Genomic DNA, 20,082 nt, shown 5'->3' with positions numbered 1-20,082 from the left:
GGCGGTTCTGTCCAGAGACGGCCGACTTTCGACTGGCAATGGATGTCTCTCACCGTCTTGGTGCAGCAGGATGGTTAGTCGGAACCCCCCTTCTGAGCGGAAGAACGGCACCATGTACCTTGAAGTTGCAGTTGCAGGACGACAGTATCTGCGGGAGGGTGGTGGTTGCTCATGGGACACGACAGGGGCACTTGAACTCGTCTGCAGGACGCCTGGTGGACAAGCGGCGACTGTGTGCTGGGTGGGAGATACTGTCTTAGCCAATGGGAGCGGAAAGACAGCACAGCAAGCTTGCTCCCCCCCCCACGACCTGCAAGCAACGGCAGAAATTGACTGCTGCCAAAGACGGCTTGTCAACACGAAGGCCCAGATTCCCCTGCTCGCCCTGCTCGCTTCCCACACCCAGCACTAGCCCGGCCAAAGGTCCTTCTCGGTCGGAGATGCAACCATCTCATCTTGCTGGTGGTTGGTTGGCAGGATCAGTCTTGCAGGATCAGTCTTGCAGGATCAGTCTTGCAGGATCAGCCTTGCTGGATCCACGTTGCGGCGCCCTCACCACCGCCATTTACGCCGGGCCCAGTGACCCACACCAGACCCATCGCGATTCCCACCCACCCACCATTGCCACACAAGATCCAGCCGCACAGGACCTCGTCTGCCCAAAACAACGTCTCCCCCCGCACCACGGTCGTGGCCGCCCTTGCTGTCCTTCGTCGTCATGTGCGTGCGCTTGCCCGCCTTGGATTGCGGAGCCATGGTGGTCCCTCTGACGGGCTGCCGCGCCTGCCTGGCCAACATCGGGCCGGGGTGCTGCCGAGCCAGCAAGGGGACCGACGGTGGCTGTGCACGATCCCCATCGTGCGCAGCCTGATGATGGCATGCGGACAACCCGTGGTTGGTCGCCCTGGTGCCACCAAGACAGCAAGGCCGGCGGCCAAGGGCGGTGTCCCCAAGGGCAGCAATCAGACATCAAGGAAGAAAAATTAGCCGTTCGCTCCACGGCGAGCCTATTTTGAAACGGCACCTTCACACGCAGTGGCTTGTGGCTCGGTTGACGTTGACGATCTGGCTGAACGGCTTTGATCGGTACTCAAACCAGCCATACTGCTCCTTGCCCTGACTTCCTCCTCACCCCAGCCATGTCTTCATGCTTTGACCTGCAGCGACTGCATCTGCAGCGACTCGCTGGCCCCGTCGTGCTCACTCACTCACTCACTCCATGCGTCTCCCTCACACAGGGAAATGATTTGATCCACTTGACCGGGTGTACGATATAATCCGACTACGCCGTGTTTGTCCGAATGAAACCATGTGTCTCATTGTTCTTCAACGCGCTGTGTTGCCTCCTTCGCCAAAGTTGGTGCATGTGCTCAAGTCTGGGTACCACCCTCGCACGATAATCCGCCCATCGCGCTGTACTTGTTTCTCCAAGCAGCGTTCTGGTTCGACCGGATCGCGGCATCGACCCGGGTCCTTTCCCCCCGACGCCCTGATCCGAGCAAGTCTCTCCGTCCCCTCTCAGCCCATTGCCCTATTCATTTGGTTTCGCTTCGAGGGACGCTCTCTGCCGTTCCAACGTACTGCATGAACTCCTCCAGGATCTCCTGGTCGTAGAGACGCAGCAGGACCGATTCTTGCTGCTGAAACCCGAGCCGGACCTCGTTTTCGCCTTTGATCTCGGCCAAGCACCGGCTGATCGGGTAGAAGCTGTATGCCTGCAAAGCGCATGTCATTAGTCGACGGTTCCCCTCCCTCCACCTCGCTGCCGCGCTCTCTCCCACTCTCTCTCTGTGTGAATTCGCCATCGTCGTCACCCACCTCTGGGATTGTTGTTGCCGACCGCTTGGAGGTCTTCTCCGTGACCGGAACCAGCACCAAGTGGTTTTGGACAATCCACAAGGTGCAGCTCCGGTACTCGGAGATTCCAGGCAATCTCATCGCGACTGGATAGTATCTCTTGATGAGGAAACCCTCGACGAATCCACTCTTGCTCGTCGGGATGTTCCAGGATTCGGCAAACGCCTTTGATTCTTCCATCGTGGACTTCTTCACCTCAAACGCCACCGCCAAGATGATCGGGATGGCAACCGCCGTCGGGATCAGGAGGCAGGATAAGATGCCGATGAGGTATGTGTACCTCAGCAGCGACGCCATCGAATCGAGCCCGATGGCAATGGCGCTGAGCGCAATCAGGTGACTTTGTCGCCCCGAAAACATAAAGAAAAAATATCAGCCCTACTGCAGCCAAACAGGACAGGTGCGGCATACCACTATCCAGGGGGAGATAGCAACCAGTCTTACCCAGCGGACAGAACGAGCATTACGGCTTGGGTTCTGCGCGTCCCAGGCATGGATTAGAGGAGCGGGGGACCAGGGTATGTGAGCGATCGACTCGACAGAAGCAGGGCAGTAGCAAGAATATGTGCGCTTGTTTGCTCACCTGAACTCGGCAAACCTCGCCGAGTACTCCAAGTTCCTCAGTGTCAAGAGGAGCAGGAGAGCCAAGATGCCGAAAAATGCAGCAAAGGCCTCCAGGCTCACTTGCGACGGCACGCAGGCGACATAGACGGTAATGCCGGAGATAACCAGGTTGGAGACCACAGCAGGGCTCTGGATGTAGGAGGCACCACACATGATCTGCAGCCGAGCACAGTCAGTCATATCCGTAGCGACTTGGGGATGCAACCGGCTCCTACGTAACTGCTTTCGGGATGCAAACACCGCCATCCCCCTCATCAGCCTTGCTGATCCGACTTACCCAACCGAGCACCACGATGGCGGCCGCTGTCAGTGCCATGTACTTTGGGCTGATTGACTCGCGCAACTTGCCCTTTGCGCGGCACGGGGCCAGGATTCTGAGTTCTAGAGAACGACGGCGACAGTGTGAGTTGGGCTCTGGCATTAGCGCCATCAGAGAGTGCTGCGCCTCAGCCAACTTACCGAAAGACCGCACAAGGTGTGCCCTTGGAGCGAACAGAGGGCAAAGGCATGTCAGACGAGATCGTTGCGAGCTATGCTTGAGACTGCCATTGCATTCTTACCCAATACTGATCGCATATGCCGTCGCCACGCAGTACGATTTGGCCAAACACGACGTAGAGCTCGGAGTGCCGATGTGGAAGAGAAGGGTGACGTAGCCTATGATTGCGGCAAGTAGATCTAGACGAATGACGAAACGGGGGCTGAGTCACTCGAGTCGAGGCATGGCTCACCCACCCCTCTCTCACGGCATGCAATCTTGTCGCACGTACTCAGCCTGAGGAACATTGCCGTTGTCGGATTGATGCGCTCATTGAAAATCACTGAGAACACGAGGACAAGGACGACCAAGCCACAGAGAAAGGCGCCGATGCACAGAAATGCCACTGCGTCTTTGTACCCGGGATTGATTTGGTTGAGTGGCGGAAAGTCCACGGGAACTGGGAAGGCTACAGGGTCGAGCGACGAGGGAAGGTTGTATCGGATCGGAACGTTAGAGGATGCAAATCTGGTGGCTCCCGCCACTGCATCAGAGGCCAAGACAGCGAGGCTGGCACAAACCCATGTCATTTGCATAGATGTGGAAAATGTCGTTGATGGTGTAGTTGTTCTCGTATCGAACATTGAGCGTGTAGTTGTACGTTGACTGGATGAGGGCCGTTTGAAAGACCATTGTGAGGTTGTTGGTCTGCAACAGAAGCGAGGATAAGTAAAGCTGCCACAACACGGCCGCTCTAGCAGACAGTGCAAAGCTCTCCCTTACCATCAAGTAGATGTGCAGCCCTCTGGTTCGTTGAGGAAACTGGTGTTAGAACGAAGCAGGTCACGCCGACCCGATTGAAACCACCAAACAGCCGACTTACCCCGACGTTGAGTCACCCAGTTCTGCCAGACGAGAAAGAGAGACGACCGTGTTAGGTCGAGGGCGACTCTGAGTTCAGCCGCTCATTCATTTGCTCGACGACATCCTGAGTCATGCTCTGCCCGTCACACCAGCATAGTCGCCATCGTACCATCAAACTGAAGCGGACCGCATGACCCCGGCTGGGGCACAGAGAAGTTGGCCGGCGTCAGGAAGGAGGGATCGAGTTCTCGGTTGAGGATTTTGTCGAGTGTGACTTGTGTTGGATAGTCTCGGAGCATCTGCATGGTGGCAGGCATGTACCAACGATGGCCAGTCAACAATCAATTCATCAGTCCGGTTGCTTGCCGGGCCGCGGTATCCGTAGTGTGCGATCGAGTGAGCTCGCACGCGGTCAGTCCATCATGCCAACCCTGCCCCTCCGCCAAGGTTTCCGCCTGGACGCTTCTTGAAGGTCTATGCAGCTTGTCCAAGACACCGTACCCGATCATATCCGTAGAGCATCGCCAAGGTGCAGTCATATATCATCCTGAGGACACAAGTAGTTCGCGACACAAATCAACAAACGTTTGGCACATTCATGGCGTGGGTTCGGCTGCCGATCCAATCACTTACGGCATGGCAACATGTTGGTGGTTCACGGGATAGGTGAGGCTCCTTTGGCCATAGGTCGACCATGTGGTGTTGAACCGGATCCAAGTGGGGTTGGTGGGCCAGTAGCTCACCGGGCCCTCCCTGTCGATGGTGCGCATAGCATCAGTATCAAGCGTACATCGCAGCGATCCCCTCCCCAAAGCGGCGACACATTGCCGTGATTGAATCCGAGACCAGCAACAAGCCATACATGCAAAAGTATCTAGGTTTGGATGGCGTCCCGACGTCGGCATGACATTGTGTGTTTGGGCCCGATTCGATTATGGTTGTAGTTTAATTGATAGAGTCGCGGAGTACCGGTCCATATCAAAAGCACCACCACACTCCATTGCTCTTGTGATCATGTGCAAATGCTGCCACTCCTGATCGCGAGCAACTGCGGCAGCTCGCTCACCCATTTAAATCCGACTCGGTCACGTTTCGCCCCAAGTAGTAGCTCGCTGCTTGATTGCTGGGATCCTGGAAAAACTGCTCGTAGTCGCTGACATAGAACCTCGCCGAGCTCGTGAACCAAATGTACTGCTCCTGGTTCAGCCCGGCTTTGCTGTGGCACCGGATACAAGCCAAGATTGAAGGAGGATGGATATTAGCCGGAGTTTAGTCTACGCGATCGAGAGCGACTTGTGTGCGCGGCGACATGTACTCACATGCCCTGTTGCATATGGTAGCAGACAAAGTTGTCGTTGAGTGTGGATGTCAGACATAGAGGCATAGAGACATCGAGACATCGAGACATAGTCGGCGCGCTGCCTTCCCTCCCCCCCACCGATGGCAAGTACACACTCGACAGCCCCGACCTGGAGATAGAGCGCTGAGACCACATCGATTCGCCCAAACACAACAAAGATACGGCCATAGGTTGCCAGCATTCTGTTCACCGGAGTGACAAAGTCGTTGTCGCTAAGGGCCATCGAGGTGCCGCAGTAGAAGTATATGGTGTCGAGGATGGTGATGCCCAGAAAGGGAGCGCGCTGGATGAAGCCGTTGACGAACAAGCCGCCGTAAAAATCGTTTTGCGAGCACTGGGTCGACGATTTAAGACACTGTGAGTCATCGCAGTTCGTCGTGGCTCTGCGGTGAATCGGGCTGGGAGGTGGAAGGGACCCTCTGCCGGATGACCCACCGTGATGAGCAACACGACCTTGGTCCAGCCCATGGATGCCACCCAGTCGGCAATTCCTGTCGATTGCATCCAAGCCTATTCTCATTAGAAACCCATTCGGGGGTGGAGGTATCGGTAAGTCCAAGAGCAAGCGGGTGTGGCTGAATGCACTTGCCTGATCCAGCTGTGTCGGTTCTGGACATGGTTCGGAAGAAGGTCGGGAAGGTCTTGCGGTCTTCGAACTGGCGAAGGTAGTTTGATCAGATCCAAGCTCGGCTTACCCCGACTCCCAGAGAGATGCGTCCCTCTTCCTCCTCCTTCTCTCCTGGACTTCTCTTCTCCTCCAACGCTTCACCTCCCTCTCAGAGGAAAGCATACTCACTGCACTACCAACAGCTGTTCCGGAGCAGTACTGAGGAGAGAAAGCATCGGCATATTGACAAAGATAAGCGATCAGCACTACTATGGCACAAACGCAGAGTCAGTGCAACAGCCACCTCGACAGCAGTGAGTACATACGGGTAAATTGAACTTGCCAGCCATCATGGCTTGAGAGAACAATGGTGCGGTGCTCATCGAAACGACATCGGTCGTGTCGCCTGGTGGACGGAAATGATGCGTGAGCCGAAGGTGACGCCGTGCTCATACCCAATGCATGCAGTCTGCGGCGCCACCAGAGTCTCGACCGTGCCTATAAATCCAGCATATTTGTTCATGAAGATGGCGTTCTCGGCTTTGATGAACTGGACGTGCGCGGCCAACGGGAGGTGAGTAGGCGTCTGTGTGGCTTGGCGCAGTGGGCGGGAGGAAGATAACTCCCCTCTCAATCATCTCCACCGAGCAAGGGCTCACGTACTCAACTCACCGAGTTGGCAGTCATGCCGATGTCTGACACGTCGTATATGTCGATGGCGTCGACAGCCACTTTCTACACACACCCGATTTCCACAGCCAAATGAAGCATTCGGTTCATCAGAAAGGCCAAACCAGTTTTCAGCAACGCATGGGCGAAACAACAACGGTCTGGGAACACTCACGATCCCGGGAAGAAGGGTGTTGCTGAGGACACGAGTGGTGTTAGCGAATCAGCGGCGTGCAAACTCCGAGCCACCCAATGAGACCGACATGCTCCTTCACGCTGAGATGAATCCAAAGGACGCCCTCGGGATCCGCCCGGGGCTTACTTTGCATTGAACTCGTCTGCGGCAGCTTGAACAGACAGATATCTGAGGCGGTGGACGGCAGAGCCGGTCAGTAACTATCGGGTTCATTTGCGCGACGCAGCGACAGAATCAACGCGCGGCTCTCGGGCTTGATCAGACCGTGCACGTACAGCTGAACAGCGTCCTCGACACCGGCGGCCCAGGTGCCGAAATCATCGGGGAGCACCGGAGACGTGAACCACCCAAAGACCCCAATAGTCAGGACGCGCGTGCTCTGGTTCTTTGCCGGGTCGAGCGGGTACGCCGGAGGATATGACTGGTAGTATGGATTGGGTCGGTTGAAGACCGCGGCAGCCAACTGCAGACCCAGCGCGGCAACCAGCAAAGCCCGTATCATGGTCGGTAGTGGATAGCGACGAAGCTGCGATTACTGGGCGAGAGACTGGAAAGAGGGCTTGGAAGAGACGGCCTCCGTTACAGAGTGCGAGTTGGCCCGGTGAATTTGCCAAGAGTCGCGGCGACCAGCGCTCTCGATCCGGCGGCCTTCGGGGCGGGCTGGCCCTGGCAACAACACCACCCATGAATGCGGTCATCCGGCCATGTACACGCACGTATGAGCGCCGACACTGGCGATCGGCTCAATCAGCCAAGGCCAGGCCTGGCCCGATTGCCCGCACAGAGCAAGAGCAGCGCATACTTGATACCACTGCATTCTCAGTATGTATCAGGACTGTGTGGCGGTGCAGCCCACCCGCCCCGGTTTTAGCCATGCGCCTCCGTCCAAACACCCTGCCCTGCTCTCTGTCCCGCATCTCCCTCCCGCATCTGCCTCCCGCATCTGCCTCCTGCATCGGCCTCCTGCTCTCGCTCTGCTCCCATCCATCCGCCTTCCTCCGGTATCCCCTGCGCTCGTGCCCACAGGATGTCGTCCCTCGCAAAGCGGAAAATGACGACTGTCTCTCGCTCGGCGCAGAGACAGAACCCGCCGCAGCAGCTCGGCGCTGTCCTGCCCCAGCCCGCCAGGCTCGATGCCCCGCTGCCGCAAGTCCCTTCCGAGGCTGAGACGGCCGAGCAGTTCGAGAAAAACGTCTTCCAAGCCGCACTTCGATGTGCCATCTCTCCTCTGCTCGAGACCAGCGCCAAAAAGCCCGAGGTGCCCATCGTGGCTGCCCCTGTCCCGGCGCCGTCGACGGCAGATGACATGTCGGCGCTCTACTCTGACTTCCAGGACTTTCTGTCTCTCGGCTCAACGGCTCCGGCCGCACCGACGGTGCTTTGCCAAATAATTGGCGAGAGCCTGATTATGGATCCGAGGGTCATCAGCGAGCTGACGCAGGGTCTGGAGACCAAAGCCAAGATTTTCTCCCAGATATCAAACCGCCCGAACCTGGCTGTGTTTTGCGGCACCGTCGAGCGGTAAGTTGCGACTGCTGCTCGTCACTCGCGGAGGGAAGGGCGAGGTCTCCTTGCGGACCCATGTCTGAGGGCACGGCGCCTCCAGCTTTGATGGGACATGAAGCAGTCGTGCGCTGTTGGCTCTGGCTCTGGCTCTGGCTCTGGCTCTGGCTCACTCATTCGGTTTCATCACCGGTTTCGCATGCGCTGCGGCGCTTCCTGATACCTTGGCTCTGCATGTCTAGTTTGCGGCCGATGCTCCACAACAAGAGCCTTGTCACGATGCTGGGCGACCTCTTGCGATTGCTGGAGCTGATTGCCACCATGGCCGATAAGAGCATCTCCGAGCCTAACGAGGAGAAGCGTGACGAGCTGCTGCTCGAGACTGTCAGGCTGTTTGTCGCCCAAATCAAGGAGGCCATCTCCACCTCCGAGGCCCGTCTCAATGTTCCCACCAAGAACTCTGGGCGAGAATTCTTCCTCCTGAAGAATGAACAGCTGCTGGCCAAGCACCTGAGCAAGTTCTACAAGTCCAACAAGATGATCAACTCTGTCCTGGGCAGCACAACCTCGGGCGAATCCAAGACCTACAGCACTGGCGTGAGCCTCGCGGCCTGGCTGCGAGTCGTCTTTGATGTCCCACAGCAGGCGCACACCGACGCCGAAATCCATGCTAAGAAGCTCGGAAGCGAGAAAATCGCCTTCGCGGAGCTGCTCAAGATCAAGGAATATCTGGACAGAGACGCCACGCCTTCGTCGAAGCCGGACGACTTTCCATCCATCGTCACCTATCAAGCTTGGAAGACGGCCAAGATGCAGTTAACCGAGTCACTCATCAAGGTTCACCAGCTCCAGAACCCCGTCCTCCGATCGGCCCAGGCCGCGCCCCAGCTGTATCTGCCCGACGATCCGCGCGAGTACTTCAAAACTCTGGTGGCGAAGTGTCTCGTTCACGATATCAACAGCTATCCGAACGAGAAGATTGGTCTGTCCAAGACCTCCAAGCTCCTCGTCAACGAATGTGCCCTCCGCTGGTGCATCTCGGAGGACTACAAGAAAATCGCACAGCTCGAGATCCTCGTTGAGAGCTACTCCGCCAAGGAGATCGAGCTGAAGGACATCTTTGAGAGCTTTATGGAAATTGCAAAGTCGCTTGGAGACCCCCAAACGTTCAATGTTCTTGACGTAGGTGGCATGTCTTGCATCGTCGCTGGCTCTGGTCGCTCGTTGGTGCTTTGACAGTAAACTAACGCCTTGCGTATGCGCCACTAGTGCTCCATCTACTTGACTCTGATGAACACGCTTCGGAAGCAGCTGCTCCAAGAGTTTGAGCTGTTTCCCAACCGCCTCCGCATCAAGGGCAGCAAGCCCGAGGACTCGGCAAAGTGGCTCTACGGCGTCACTGAGCTGCTGGGTCGCATCCATGCGGATCCTGCCTGGCTCACGGCCCACCCCGAGAAACGCAACCCTAACGTCCTGAAAAGCGAGATCGAGGACATTATATGCGTAAGCTGACGGCCGCCATACGCTCCGCTCTTGGTCTATGATCAACGGTCGACGAGTTCACAGCGCCGCTGCTCTGTAGCGCGCTCTCTAACATCAGCCGATTCTTCTCCCGTCGGTAGACTGTTCTCAACAAAGAGTACCAAGTCATGGCCGCCGACATTGAGAAAAAGGAAGACGATCTGGACCGCCAAAGCGCTTATGCTGAGCAGATCAGCGCGACCCTGTCGGCCTACGCCTGGCACTTCCCCGATCCGATCATGGAAACACTTTCGCTTCGGAACCTGGCTTGCCGAATCTGGTCCAACTACTTCCTTTGTGACATGGAGTCCATGTTCCTTGGCGGTGGCCGCGACGGCACCATGGCGCAGCGCTATATCCAGGGCAGCACCTTTTCGCTCAACATCATCCTGGACCTGTACAAGGATGTCAAGGCGCTCAAGGAAAATTGCCAAACTGCTGGCCTCACCGAGTAAGTCGATATACCGGCTTTGTTGAGCACCAGAATCGCCAGTGTGTGTATGAGGATATGCTGTATGCGCCGCGACTTGCACTAACGCCGAGCAACACCCCTGCGGCGCCAGTATGGTCGAGCGATTCCAGCTGGAGCGGTGGTTCTTGCCTTTCATTGAAAAGTGGCTGAGCGTCACCGATGAGAAGTGGATCGAGTGGGTGCGCAACTCGGTTGCCATAGAAACCGTAAGTGCATCGGCTGCGGCCCCGCCCCCATCGCGGCTCTGGATCGGCAGTCACCGGTGTTGGCAGCACAGTTGTCAGTTTGCACCAAACGCCTGGGCCGACAATTCATTGAGATGACTCGGTCCTTGCACTGCACGGTCATTCCCGTTTGCAACATGACGTTGGGCCCACAGTTCGCAGGCGACTCTCCCTAACATGCCTGTCAGTGGTACTCAATGTAACTTACTAACGCTCCCTGACCCGCTTTCAAACACAAACACACAAACACACAAATGACTGCCCTGCAATAATTTCATCGCTGCAGTATACACCGTTGACTCCGCCCAACTGCATGAACTCGACGTCGGTCACAGATCTGTTCTCGTGCTTCCACGGTGGTCTGGGCTTCATCAGCCAGCTTGAGTGGAAGGACGAGAAGCGCAAAGAGATTTTGATCAAGAACTTCATCAGAGTATGTCGAGGCATTTGACAAATGGATGGCTCTGACGAGGCGTTGTGGGCGTGAGTGAGCCCCGAGAGGATTCTGAGACGCCTTATTGGACTCTTCCCTTACGCACTCACATGTGTTCATGTCCTCACAACCGCACGGAAGATGATGAGCAAGACCCTCGAGGTTTATCGCGCCATGATGTTGCAAGAGTTCCAGGACCTGGAACGTCGAGCAAACGACAAGGGCAGCGATGTTGCGTCCCTCGAATTCTCGACCAGCGTAAGCATCTGTCCATGTGGCTAGTCTGAATAAGGAGTAGCGACTCCACAACGATCGGGACTGGACACTCCGATTGGTCTGGGCAGACCGGGAAGGGGTCAGAGCCCTCCCCTCGCTCTGTCTCAGCACCCTGCTTACACAGAAGGATTCATTATGCCTGTCCACCCGCCACCACAGTCCTTTATCAAGGTCAACAATATCTTTGCCTGTCTGACCAAGCTGGAGGAAGTCCTGAGTCTTCTCAAAGTCAAGGAATTCGCCCAGGACGACGCCGGCTTTGACGCCGCCAAGCATGTCGCCCCTGACGTTCCCAAATATACAATCACGGTGGTGTCGGCCTACAACCTGCAGATCTGCGACGTGACGACTTCGGACCCTTACGTCGTCATCAACATCGGCGACAAGAAGCTCAAGACCCGCATCATCGAGAAAACCTTGAATCCCGCCTGGAACGAAACCTTTGAGCTCACCCTCCCGGGCGTGTCGCCGCTCCTGGATGTGATCGTATACGACTACGACTGGCCCGGCAAGGACGATGTCTGTGGAACAGGCGTGCTGGACCTGTCGGCGGGCACGTATGACGACTTTTTGACGCACGACGTAACATGTCCACTCAAGCCCCAAGGCAGGCTGACTCTGCGGGTCCGAAAGGAGGGCATCGTCGACGACGTTGCTTGGTTTGTCTGCAAGGCGACGGAGGTGATCAGGTTCGGTCTTGAAGACATGCTCCGAATCTACGTCGAGCAGGTGCGTTCCGACCTTGTAGCCGACATGGGGTAGCGCGGCCGGGCTGTAGATGGCCGCTGCGGTCGTCTGGAGTTGCTTCGGGCCACTGTTCCCGAATCGCCTGCGTCCCACTGAACGCTGTTCTGTATGTCTTCGCTCAACCGCTCATCCAGGTGGCTCGAGTTGCCCGAGCGCTACTCGGCGACATGAGCAAGCCCCAAACCAGCCAAAACTTCTTCATGAAGCGCAGTGCCACCAAGTACACGACCGAGGACGAGGTTGAGGACGGCATGGTCGAGCTCTTCCGGTATCTCGACACCATGCTGGGCAACATCAACGAGTTCCTCGATCCAGCCATGACTCGGTTTTTGTATCAACGCTACCCGCTGCTCATGAATATCGGCCAGGACGCAACCTTCCTTGATCTCCAGAGCATCCCTGCCGACTCGGCCCTGACCATCAACGCGCACAAGCCGCACATGATGGTCAAGGTGATCTGGCAGGAGCTCGTGAAGCTGCTGACGACGGAGGTGAACGCCTTTGGCACGCAGGGCGAAGGCGCCAAGCAGCTCAAAGCCAAAACAATCAAGATGGGCGGCAGCATCAAGCTCACAGGCGAGGAAAGAGAGGCGCTCTACATCTACAGCGTCGCCCTGGAGCTGATCAAGTCGTTCTTCTATTGCAACGTCAACGGCACGCGCATGGGTTTCAAGCTGGAGGAGCTCGAAGACAGCCGCTACATCAAGCTGCGAAAGCTGATGGACAATAGCCTGGCTGCGCGAGACTAGTTGCCGCGCGGGAGACGTGCGATCTGTGGCGGGCATTGTGAGCGACGACCGCACGCGTTCCCTTCTGGTTGTGAATCCCAACAAGAACTGCAGTTCATCAAACGATATCGGGGCTGTTGGTGCGGAGGAGCACAACGGCCGCAGAGTGCGGGGCATGAATGAGATCCAGGGAACGTGTGGAGCTTGGCCGGTGCAATGGCGTTCCGAGGACCCGGCTGCAGGCCGACAAAATGGGGCAGATGGACCCACAGTATCAGGGCTTGTGCGCCGGGGCGCATTTGCTTGTTTGGCAACAGAGAGATGTTTGAAATCTGCTGCTGCGACACCCACGGGCACGGGCTGGCCTCTCGCTCGCATCCACATCGCCCGGCTGCTCTCTGGTTCCGATCGCACTGCGGATCTGCCCCCCCTCCATCGATCCACTCCCATCGCTCCCTGTCATCGAATCCAGCATGGCCTCCACGCAGCAACAGCAGCAGCCACAGCGGCCCGAGATTGTCGGCCCCGAATCGCCGGCCGATCCCTTCCCGCTGATGCTCAAGGGCGATGTCGCTCGTGGCTTTGGCCGAGGTGGCAAGGAGCTCGGCATCCCCACAGGTTCGATTTAGAGTCTGTCGCCAGCGAGCGGGGCATGGTTGTTCCCGATGCCAGCTATTCCCGTGCTGATGGCCAGCAGCCAGGACCTCCTGTCTATCCAAGAGATTGGCTGATTCGGAAGTGTCATATCGCTAGTAGACTGCAGCATTCTGACGTCTGCACTGGCCACTGCCTGTCCTGTCCTGCCCCCGCCTTAATCGCACCTCCCAGCCAACATGCCCGAACCGGTGGCCGAATCAGCCGGAAGCGCTCTCGACTCTGGTATCTACTACGGATGGTCGTCGATTGGCGACAGCTCGGCGGTCTGGCCGATGGTGATGAGCTTTGGCTGGAACCCTTATTACAAGAACGAGAAGCGCTCGATGGAAGTCCATATCCTGAACAAGTTTGAAGCAGATTTCTACGGCGAGGAGCTGAGGATCATCATCACCGGCTTTATTCGGCCCGAGAAGGACTACAGCTCGCTGGGTAAGCCGTGGGCGACCCGAGGCGGGTTGCTGCCAATGTCCGCAGTATCGCTCTCTGCCGTCGTCACCCATCGCATGCAGCACCTTCTCCAAGCCCGATCGCTGCTTGGTCAAGCCTTAGTCAAGCCTTGGTCAAGCCTTGGCTCTGCACACCTGCGCTTGTGTCTGCCGACTCACACCGGTGTCCATCGGCTTGCGTTGCGGGCCTGCGCTGTCGGATCTGTTGTCCATTAGATGCCCTCATCGACGACATCAACTTTGACATCAAGGTCGCCCGAAACTCGCTGGGTCGCCCCGCATACAACGCTTTATCGGAGCACAGCTTCCTCGCCCCTTCCAACTGACAACCGACGCCAAGGAATGCATCTCAGGATCGAGACGGCCCACGATCGGACGGAAGGAGCCAGGGTTTCATGTCGGTGCGGGGCTGAGGCGGCATACAACTGAATGCAATTGCACTCTTGGAATACACAGGTCCACACGGCGCTGTCCACTGCATCGATCTGAGCTCAGTATCTCCTCAGTATCTCCTCGGCATCCCCTCGGCATCCCCTCGACATTCCCTCGGTATCCCCTTTCATCCGCCGCATCCGCCGCATACGGGTACTGGCGGCATATGCTCCCTCTCGACTCAGTCCACCAGGCCCGAGCCTGCTCTGCCCGGGGGAGGGGGGGATCTCCTGGGCTACAGCGTCCGCCACAGACGCAGCATGCTCAAGCTTCGTCGGGCCGCCGCATTGCCTTGTGCAGCCGATCGCCGGTAGCACTCCATGGCCATTTGGAAGTTCCTGTCGACGCCGATGCCGTTCTGGTAGCAATTTCCAAGCTTGTTTTGTGCGTTGGCGTTGCCCTGTTCGGCCGCCCGGCGATACCACCGGATGGCTTGGGCATAGTCCCGGTCGACTCCCTGGCCGGTGTAGTAGCGGTTGGCGAGCCTGGTCTGGGCGCTGGCGTTGCCCTGGTCGGATGCAGCTTGGTAGAGCTCGGTGGCCTTGAGCGGATCGGCCTCGGTGCCGTACCCGGCAGAGTAGCAGTCCGCCAGACAGAGCTGGCCCCAAAAGTCAAGCTGGTCGGCGGACCGGGAAAACCAGGCAAAGGCCAGATGGTCGTCTTGCTCGATGCCGATGCCGCAGTGGTAGCATGATCCCAGGGCAATCTGGCTGGGTGCGAATCCGTCGGTGGCGAGCTCCTGCAGGGCCGCTGCTGCCTTGGGCTGGTCCTTGGTGGTCCCAAACCCGTACAGCGAACACATGGCAAGAAGATGATCCAGGAGCATGTTGGTTCCGTCGCTGCTGACGGCACAGCACCGATAGAACCGTGTGGCGATGGCAGATAGCGACTCGAGCTCGTCGAGAGGGCTTCCCCAGCTCCAGTCCATGGTCCATTTGCCACCCAGCAGCAGTCCCTGTTCCCGGCTCTGGCCGAACAGGCGGAACCCCTCTGCCGAGTCCTGCCGGGTGCCTCGTCCGAGGTAGCAGCACCATCCCACCATGAAGGTCGATATGGGCTTGAGCACGGCGTCGGTCGAGCGGACATGCACATGGTACCAGTAGTCGAAGGCCTCTTCGTCGCTCTGTTGCACGCCGAGACCGCCAAAGTGCAGCCATGCCATCCAGAAGGCGGCTTCCAAGTTGCCGGCATCGGCGCTCGATCGGTAGAGAATGCCGGCGAGCATCCAGTCGGGATCGGCGTCAAGTCTGTTCTCCGAGACCAGACTGGCGGCCCGGACAAGAGCCGTCGGATCGCCTCGCCGCACCCCCTGGAGTGTTGCGCGAGACAGGATATGGGCCGTCTCGAGCTCTTGGGCAATGTCGAGGATGAGTCTGTCTTGCTGTATCAGCCAGTCGATGCGGTTGCGAAGGGTCCTCTCGCCCGTTTCGTCCTCGGCGATGGCTCGGGCCAGCTCGGCCAGCGGATTCTGGGTCGATTCGGAAGAAATGGCCAGGGCCAGCCGCATACTGTGCCATAGGACGTCGAGATCGGCGCAAAACTGTCGGATCTTTGAGCGAATGCTCCGGCCGTGGATGATTCGCTCGAGCCTGGTGCGGGGCCAGACATGCTCGGCATAAAAGGCACGAACTTCGCGATGGAAGGCCGAGAGGCGAGCGATCTGGGCATCGAATGCGGGGCCAGTGTGTCGATATCGGGCGAGGGCTTGAATGATACCACACGAGTGGCCGGCGAGGACAGCCCAGGAGCGCTTGTTCTCCTCGGCCGCAACGATGTCGTTGAATATATCGAGCGCCAGAACGACGAGTTGATGGAGAGCGGATGGCAGCGAATGCTGCCGGATCAAGCCGGCAAGGTCCGAAAGAGCGGCGGCGGTCTCAGGCATGGCTCCAGGAGCGCACGGCACTTGGATGTTCTAATCGAGTGCAAACGGAGGCAGACACGATCAAGTAAACGAGGAGGGACGGCCTGGCGAGGGTGTTGGGTTGGAGGAAGATGGTGGCGTTGTGCCAGCGGCGGCATTCGGGATCAGTCGGGCCTGCATTATCGAAAGCGCTCTTGGGCGGCAGAGACTGTGCTTTTCAGGGCGGATGGATCATTTGGCGTTGACGGCAGCCGCGAAAGTGGAGGTGATGGGTCAATGGACGTGGGTCATATTGACCCTAGATCTGACGAAGCAACCTGGAGCACGATCGTCAATCGTGAGATCGCTGATCCAGCAGGCTTCATGTCCACTTGCGCGTGGGGCGATCCTTGCTGTATCGCTCGCTCGAGACGATGATCCTCCAGCTGAATGAAAATTGACAATCGATTGTCAATGGACGTGTGTATTCAGGAAGTCCGATAAAGACAACGGGGGCCGTCATTCTTCAAGCAAAACCCAGGGAGCCCAGGGGTGTTCCCTTCCATTGCCCCTCTCCTTCCTCCTGCTTCTCCTCCAGGAGCACACAGTGGCCCCCGCACGAAACGAAAAAAAAAAAAAGGAAGGTACAAAGCAGACCAGAGGGTGACGGGGGGAGGCGGGCGAATGAAGCCGCAGCAAAGTGCAGAACCAAGATTGAGCGCATGAAATGAGAGAGGATTGCACGCCACTTGGGGGTTTACTTCTTCAGCTCGTAAGACAGATTGCAGGGCTTCTTGGGCAGCACAACCAGCGAGGTAAAGTCGGCCTCGGGGAAGATGGGCTTGCCATTTTTGTCTTTCGGCAGCTCGAGCTGAATGCGGCGCAGCATCATCGAGATGATGGTCTTGACCTGGACAAAGGCAAAGGCCTCGCCGATGCAGCGGTGGCGGCCGGCACCAAAGGGCAGGAAGTGGCTCTTGGCGCTCTTCTGGGAGATGTCGACGCCGTTGATGGTCCACTCGCCAGCGCCCTCAGTCGAGTTGACGTGGCGGGTGGGGTCGAAGGTTTCGGGATCGGGGAAGCGAGTGGAGTCATACTGCGAGACGGTTGGGGACATACACAAAAAGTGGCCCTTGGGGATGGTGTAGCCTTGGAACTCGCAGTTCTTGACGACCTTGCGCATGAGCGTGTGGAGGGGTGAGTGCATGCGCAGGGTTTCCTTCATGGTGTTGTCGAGATAGGTGAGCTGTCGGAGACTGTCGTAGTCCAGAGGAGGGAGCTGATCAGCAGGAGTGTCCGGGCGGCCGGTCAGGACCATGGACTGCTCGCGCATAATCTCCTGCGCGATCTTGGGGTTCTGGGCCAGGTGTAAGAGGATCCAGGTGGTGGTGGTGGAGCTCGTGTGCTGGCCGGCCATAAGCAGGGCAATCATCAAACGGGCAGCCTCCATGTCGGTGAGGGGCTTGCCGTCCTTGTAGGACGAGTTCATCAAGTTCTGCAGGACATCGTAGTTGTCCGACTTGTTGTTGGTGCGACGGTCCTTCATGATGTCGAGGAAGAGCTTGGTCATTTCGCGGTTAGCGTGGTCACGGCGAATGTAGGCGGGCAGAGGGAGCCACTCGAAAAAGACGTTGATGGGAGCAAAGCCTTCATCGAGGTGCTTGTAGTGGATGGCGACTATGATGGAGCCAGTGATTAGCTCAAGAGCAGGCAAAGTGGCGCAAGCGATGCCATGCTGCCAAGTGGCGACGTTGAGGCCCGATTCTGTTGGGGGACGATCCAAGAGGAGGCACAGCCGGGGCACCAAGAGGGCAATAGAGCACGCCACACAGCTGCAAATTACCTTCGGAGTGGAGCTTCGAGCGGACGTCAGAGCCCATGAGACAGTGCGAGGCTGTGCGGATGGTCAGTTCAGCCATGGCCGGGAAGATCTCGAAGGAGTCAGACTTGGGCGCCCAGCTGTCCAAGAAATCGTTGGTTTCCTGAGCGATGATGGAGATGTACTCGCGGAAGGCGGCGGTGGTCAAGCTGTCCTTGATGAACCTGCGAGGCAAGCAGAGCAGATGGATGTGGGATGCAAAGTGAGCATATGGACGGCAAGGGATCTCGGATGACATGGCCAAGGTCGCCAGAGGTCGCCAGAGATCGGATGCCGAAAGAGATGTTGGATACCGCTGGATCTGACGCTGTGTCGGCACAGCCCGCTGGGAGCAAAGGGGACATACTTTTTCTGTTCCATAAAGACGGGGTTGGGCACGTCGTAGACGACTTCACGGCCAAAGACAGGGGCCGTCAGTTTGCGATAGGCATCCTCGGCGCTGGCCTCGGCGAGTTTGATATTGAAGCCAAAGTTGTTTCCGTCGGGGCCGAGGCAGTAGGTCATGTTTCTGCCCATCATGGTGAAGGTGAAGCAGTCGCCGTACTTGGCCTGGCACTCTTGCAGGAACTTGATGGGCTGGACGCCGAACTGGACGGCGGCGCCAAAGAAGGGGATGGCAGTGGGGACATGCGGGGGCAGCTTGGCGCCCTTGGGCAGCGGCTCGGCCTCAGACTGCCGGAGAGTCGTTCGGAAGTCGATTCCGGAGCAGGATCCCGCATGCCAGCGCAACATTGGAGAGATTTGGTTGCCGCGGAGTGGAAGGCCGCCGAACAAGAAATGGCCGAACGATCGAGTGCGGTGCGCAGCACGGAGGCAATTGAAGCAATCAACGAGGGCAGTGAGGTTGGATCAGTTAGATTCCGAGGCGGTATAGACCCATAGCCCCAGCCCAAACTGCCTGCCGACCCGATGTATTCACTCGATGGATCCAAGCAGCTTTGTCGGTACGTCGCCGGCCTGTCCGTGCTTGGCGACGACTGCACGACAGCGAGCCGATGGTGACGAGACTCCCGGACAGAGATGCACACCAACCTTGGAAGTCAGCAGCGAGATGAAGACGACGACAGCCAGGGCAGCAAAGATCAGCTGAACGGTCTGATCTGACAGCCCGGAGACAGCAGCCAGCTTGGCAACGATAAGATGGAAGCGGGCGCTGGCGCCGTGGACGACATCGGCGACGGGGGCCGGGAGACGGTCGAGGGCCGAGGCGAGCAGGCCCTTGGTGTGGATGTGTTCCAGGAAACTCATGGGAGCGGCGGCGACGACGACGACGACAGCGATCCAGGACCAGCGAAAGGCAGAGCGAAGGACAGCGAACGGGAGGGCAGGGGGCGGGTTAAAAAGGGCGCGACGGGAGGGCACACAGACGACCAGATCGGTGCCAGCCCAGGGCAGCCGGGATCGCGACGGCCGATGTCATGATTGCAGTTTGGCGGGATGGTCGGCTGTGAGTGCCGCTGCGAATGTTGATGCAGTCCCGGCTGTTATCGCTCGGCCGGTGGCGGTAAGTGTTAGCAACGTCGATTGACAGCATCGATTAACAACATCAGTTGACAACATCAGTTGACAACATTGGTTGACAACATTGGTTGACAGTGCAAACGAACGACCTGGCGCTGATGCTGTACCAGCAGCACTATAACAGCAGCACTATAACAGCAGCACTATAACAGCAGCACTACAACAACGGCTATTGCACAACAGCGATCCACAACGCCCCAGATCGGCAACCCGATCCAGAGTCGAAAATGGTACAATTACTGCCAAATGAGGCAGGATGTGAGCGGGGGTGAGGCGATGCGAGTCACGCCCCCGTCTGCCAGTCAGCCCGCCTCTCGCCGTGGCCTCGTCTCGCCCGAGCGAGATGCAACTCGGGGGATGGCTCGCATGCCTGCCTCGGATGGTGCAGACGGCCAGACATGCTTGCAGCAGGTCGGCTGGGAATCGTATGGAGCAAGTGCAGTGCAGGACCATTGCAGGACTGCGTGCAGAGCCGTCGGCTTCCCGGCCAGCGAGGCGAGAAGCGAGGCGAGAAGCGAGAAATGAGACGAGGACGATGACATCACTGTGAGCCTGCGCGGCACCCGAAATGCGAAAAAACCATTGGCTGTGGCGCGAGTGGGCCGATCTGGCGGCAATCCGGCTCCAGGCCAGCCACGGACTGGCTGCCGTTCCGTGCACGGCTTCCTTTTTTGGCTGCGCGGGCAACACAATGGCCCCGCCAATCGATATTGCGGGCGTGTGTGTGTGGCGGCCAATCAGGGAC

At 58.0% G+C, this 20,082-nt stretch overlaps 5 protein-coding genes across 5 annotated transcripts; 2 read left to right on the top strand and 3 right to left on the bottom strand.

Annotated features, from left to right (window-relative positions):
* Nucleotides 1-408: 408 nt before the first annotated feature.
* Nucleotides 409-7,157, bottom strand: BJ171DRAFT_570120 (periplasmic binding protein-like I; the record flags this gene model as incomplete). Its single annotated transcript, XM_053113611.1, has 27 exons — nucleotides 409-459; nucleotides 616-904; nucleotides 1,582-1,715; nucleotides 1,819-2,197; nucleotides 2,302-2,334; nucleotides 2,441-2,637; nucleotides 2,759-2,862; nucleotides 2,941-2,963; nucleotides 3,042-3,159; nucleotides 3,252-3,428; nucleotides 3,541-3,667; nucleotides 3,743-3,764; nucleotides 3,843-3,864; nucleotides 3,993-4,122; nucleotides 4,325-4,370; nucleotides 4,457-4,576; nucleotides 4,890-5,039; nucleotides 5,143-5,147; nucleotides 5,275-5,517; nucleotides 5,619-5,674; nucleotides 5,879-5,946; nucleotides 5,980-6,009; nucleotides 6,246-6,376; nucleotides 6,463-6,525; nucleotides 6,635-6,656; nucleotides 6,782-6,823; nucleotides 6,931-7,157. The coding sequence occupies 27 exons, from the start codon at nucleotides 7,155-7,157 to the stop codon at nucleotides 409-411; spliced, it is 3,009 nt and encodes a 1,002-aa protein (XP_052963954.1).
* A 409-nt stretch (nucleotides 7,158-7,566) lies between these two features.
* Nucleotides 7,567-12,881, top strand: BJ171DRAFT_516763 (uncharacterized protein). Its single transcript, XM_053112065.1, has 9 exons — nucleotides 7,567-8,176; nucleotides 8,401-9,340; nucleotides 9,428-9,661; nucleotides 9,781-10,130; nucleotides 10,243-10,357; nucleotides 10,662-10,808; nucleotides 10,950-11,066; nucleotides 11,244-11,813; nucleotides 11,966-12,881. The coding sequence occupies exons 1-9, from the start codon at nucleotides 7,683-7,685 to the stop codon at nucleotides 12,578-12,580; spliced, it is 3,582 nt and encodes a 1,193-aa protein (XP_052963953.1). The 5' UTR covers nucleotides 7,567-7,682; the 3' UTR covers nucleotides 12,581-12,881.
* On the top strand, nucleotides 12,882-14,143 carry BJ171DRAFT_516761 (uncharacterized protein). Its single transcript, XM_053112064.1, has 3 exons — nucleotides 12,882-13,177; nucleotides 13,388-13,645; nucleotides 13,879-14,143. The coding sequence occupies exons 1-3, from the start codon at nucleotides 13,033-13,035 to the stop codon at nucleotides 13,986-13,988; spliced, it is 513 nt and encodes a 170-aa protein (XP_052963952.1). The 5' UTR covers nucleotides 12,882-13,032; the 3' UTR covers nucleotides 13,989-14,143.
* Nucleotides 14,144-14,329: 186 nt separating this feature from the next.
* BJ171DRAFT_427147 (uncharacterized protein) lies at nucleotides 14,330-15,256 on the bottom strand (the record flags this gene model as incomplete). The annotated part of the gene is made up of 1 exon (XM_053107794.1): nucleotides 14,330-15,256. One exon carries the CDS (start codon nucleotides 15,254-15,256, stop codon nucleotides 14,330-14,332), a length of 927 nt encoding a protein of 308 aa, XP_052963951.1.
* A 1,128-nt stretch (nucleotides 15,257-16,384) lies between these two features.
* Nucleotides 16,385-19,196, bottom strand: BJ171DRAFT_516757 (cytochrome P450). Its single transcript, XM_053112063.1, has 4 exons — nucleotides 18,849-19,196; nucleotides 18,163-18,488; nucleotides 17,781-17,980; nucleotides 16,385-17,614 (listed from the first exon to the last, which is right to left on the bottom strand). The coding sequence occupies exons 1-4, from the start codon at nucleotides 19,062-19,064 to the stop codon at nucleotides 16,695-16,697; spliced, it is 1,662 nt and encodes a 553-aa protein (XP_052963950.1). The 5' UTR covers nucleotides 19,065-19,196; the 3' UTR covers nucleotides 16,385-16,694.
* Nucleotides 19,197-20,082: the final 886 nt, after the last annotated feature.

The sequence above is a fragment of the Polychytrium aggregatum genome (genome assembly GCF_025602895.1).
Source record: "Polychytrium aggregatum strain JEL109 chromosome Unknown BJ171scaffold_36, whole genome shotgun sequence".
Classification (NCBI taxonomy): domain Eukaryota; kingdom Fungi; phylum Chytridiomycota; class Chytridiomycetes; order Polychytriales; genus Polychytrium; species Polychytrium aggregatum.
Note: the sequence above shows the minus strand (reverse complement) of the source record. Positions and strands in the feature narration are given on the sequence as shown.

Coding starts and splice junctions, on each gene's coding strand:
- BJ171DRAFT_516763 (XM_053112065.1), top strand. CDS start 7,683: ATGTCGTCCCTCGCAAAGCGGAAAATGACGACTGTCTCTCGCTCGGCG. Junction 11,067..11,243: donor CCCTCGAATTCTCGACCAGC/GTAAGCATCTGT, acceptor CCGCCACCACAG/TCCTTTATCAAGGTCAACAA. Junction 11,814..11,965: donor TCCGAATCTACGTCGAGCAG/GTGCGTTCCGAC, acceptor CCGCTCATCCAG/GTGGCTCGAGTTGCCCGAGC.
- BJ171DRAFT_516761 (XM_053112064.1), top strand. CDS start 13,033: ATGGCCTCCACGCAGCAACAGCAGCAGCCACAGCGGCCCGAGATTGTC. Junction 13,178..13,387: donor GGAGCTCGGCATCCCCACAG/GTTCGATTTAGA, acceptor CGCACCTCCCAG/CCAACATGCCCGAACCGGTG. Junction 13,646..13,878: donor GAAGGACTACAGCTCGCTGG/GTAAGCCGTGGG, acceptor GTTGTCCATTAG/ATGCCCTCATCGACGACATC.
- BJ171DRAFT_516757 (XM_053112063.1), bottom strand. CDS start 19,064: ATGAGTTTCCTGGAACACATCCACACCAAGGGCCTGCTCGCCTCGGCC. Junction 18,489..18,848: donor TCTCGCTGCTGACTTCCAAG/GTTGGTGTGCAT, acceptor ACTCTCCGGCAG/TCTGAGGCCGAGCCGCTGCC. Junction 17,615..17,780: donor CTCGAAGCTCCACTCCGAAG/GTAATTTGCAGC, acceptor GCTCCATCATAG/TCGCCATCCACTACAAGCAC.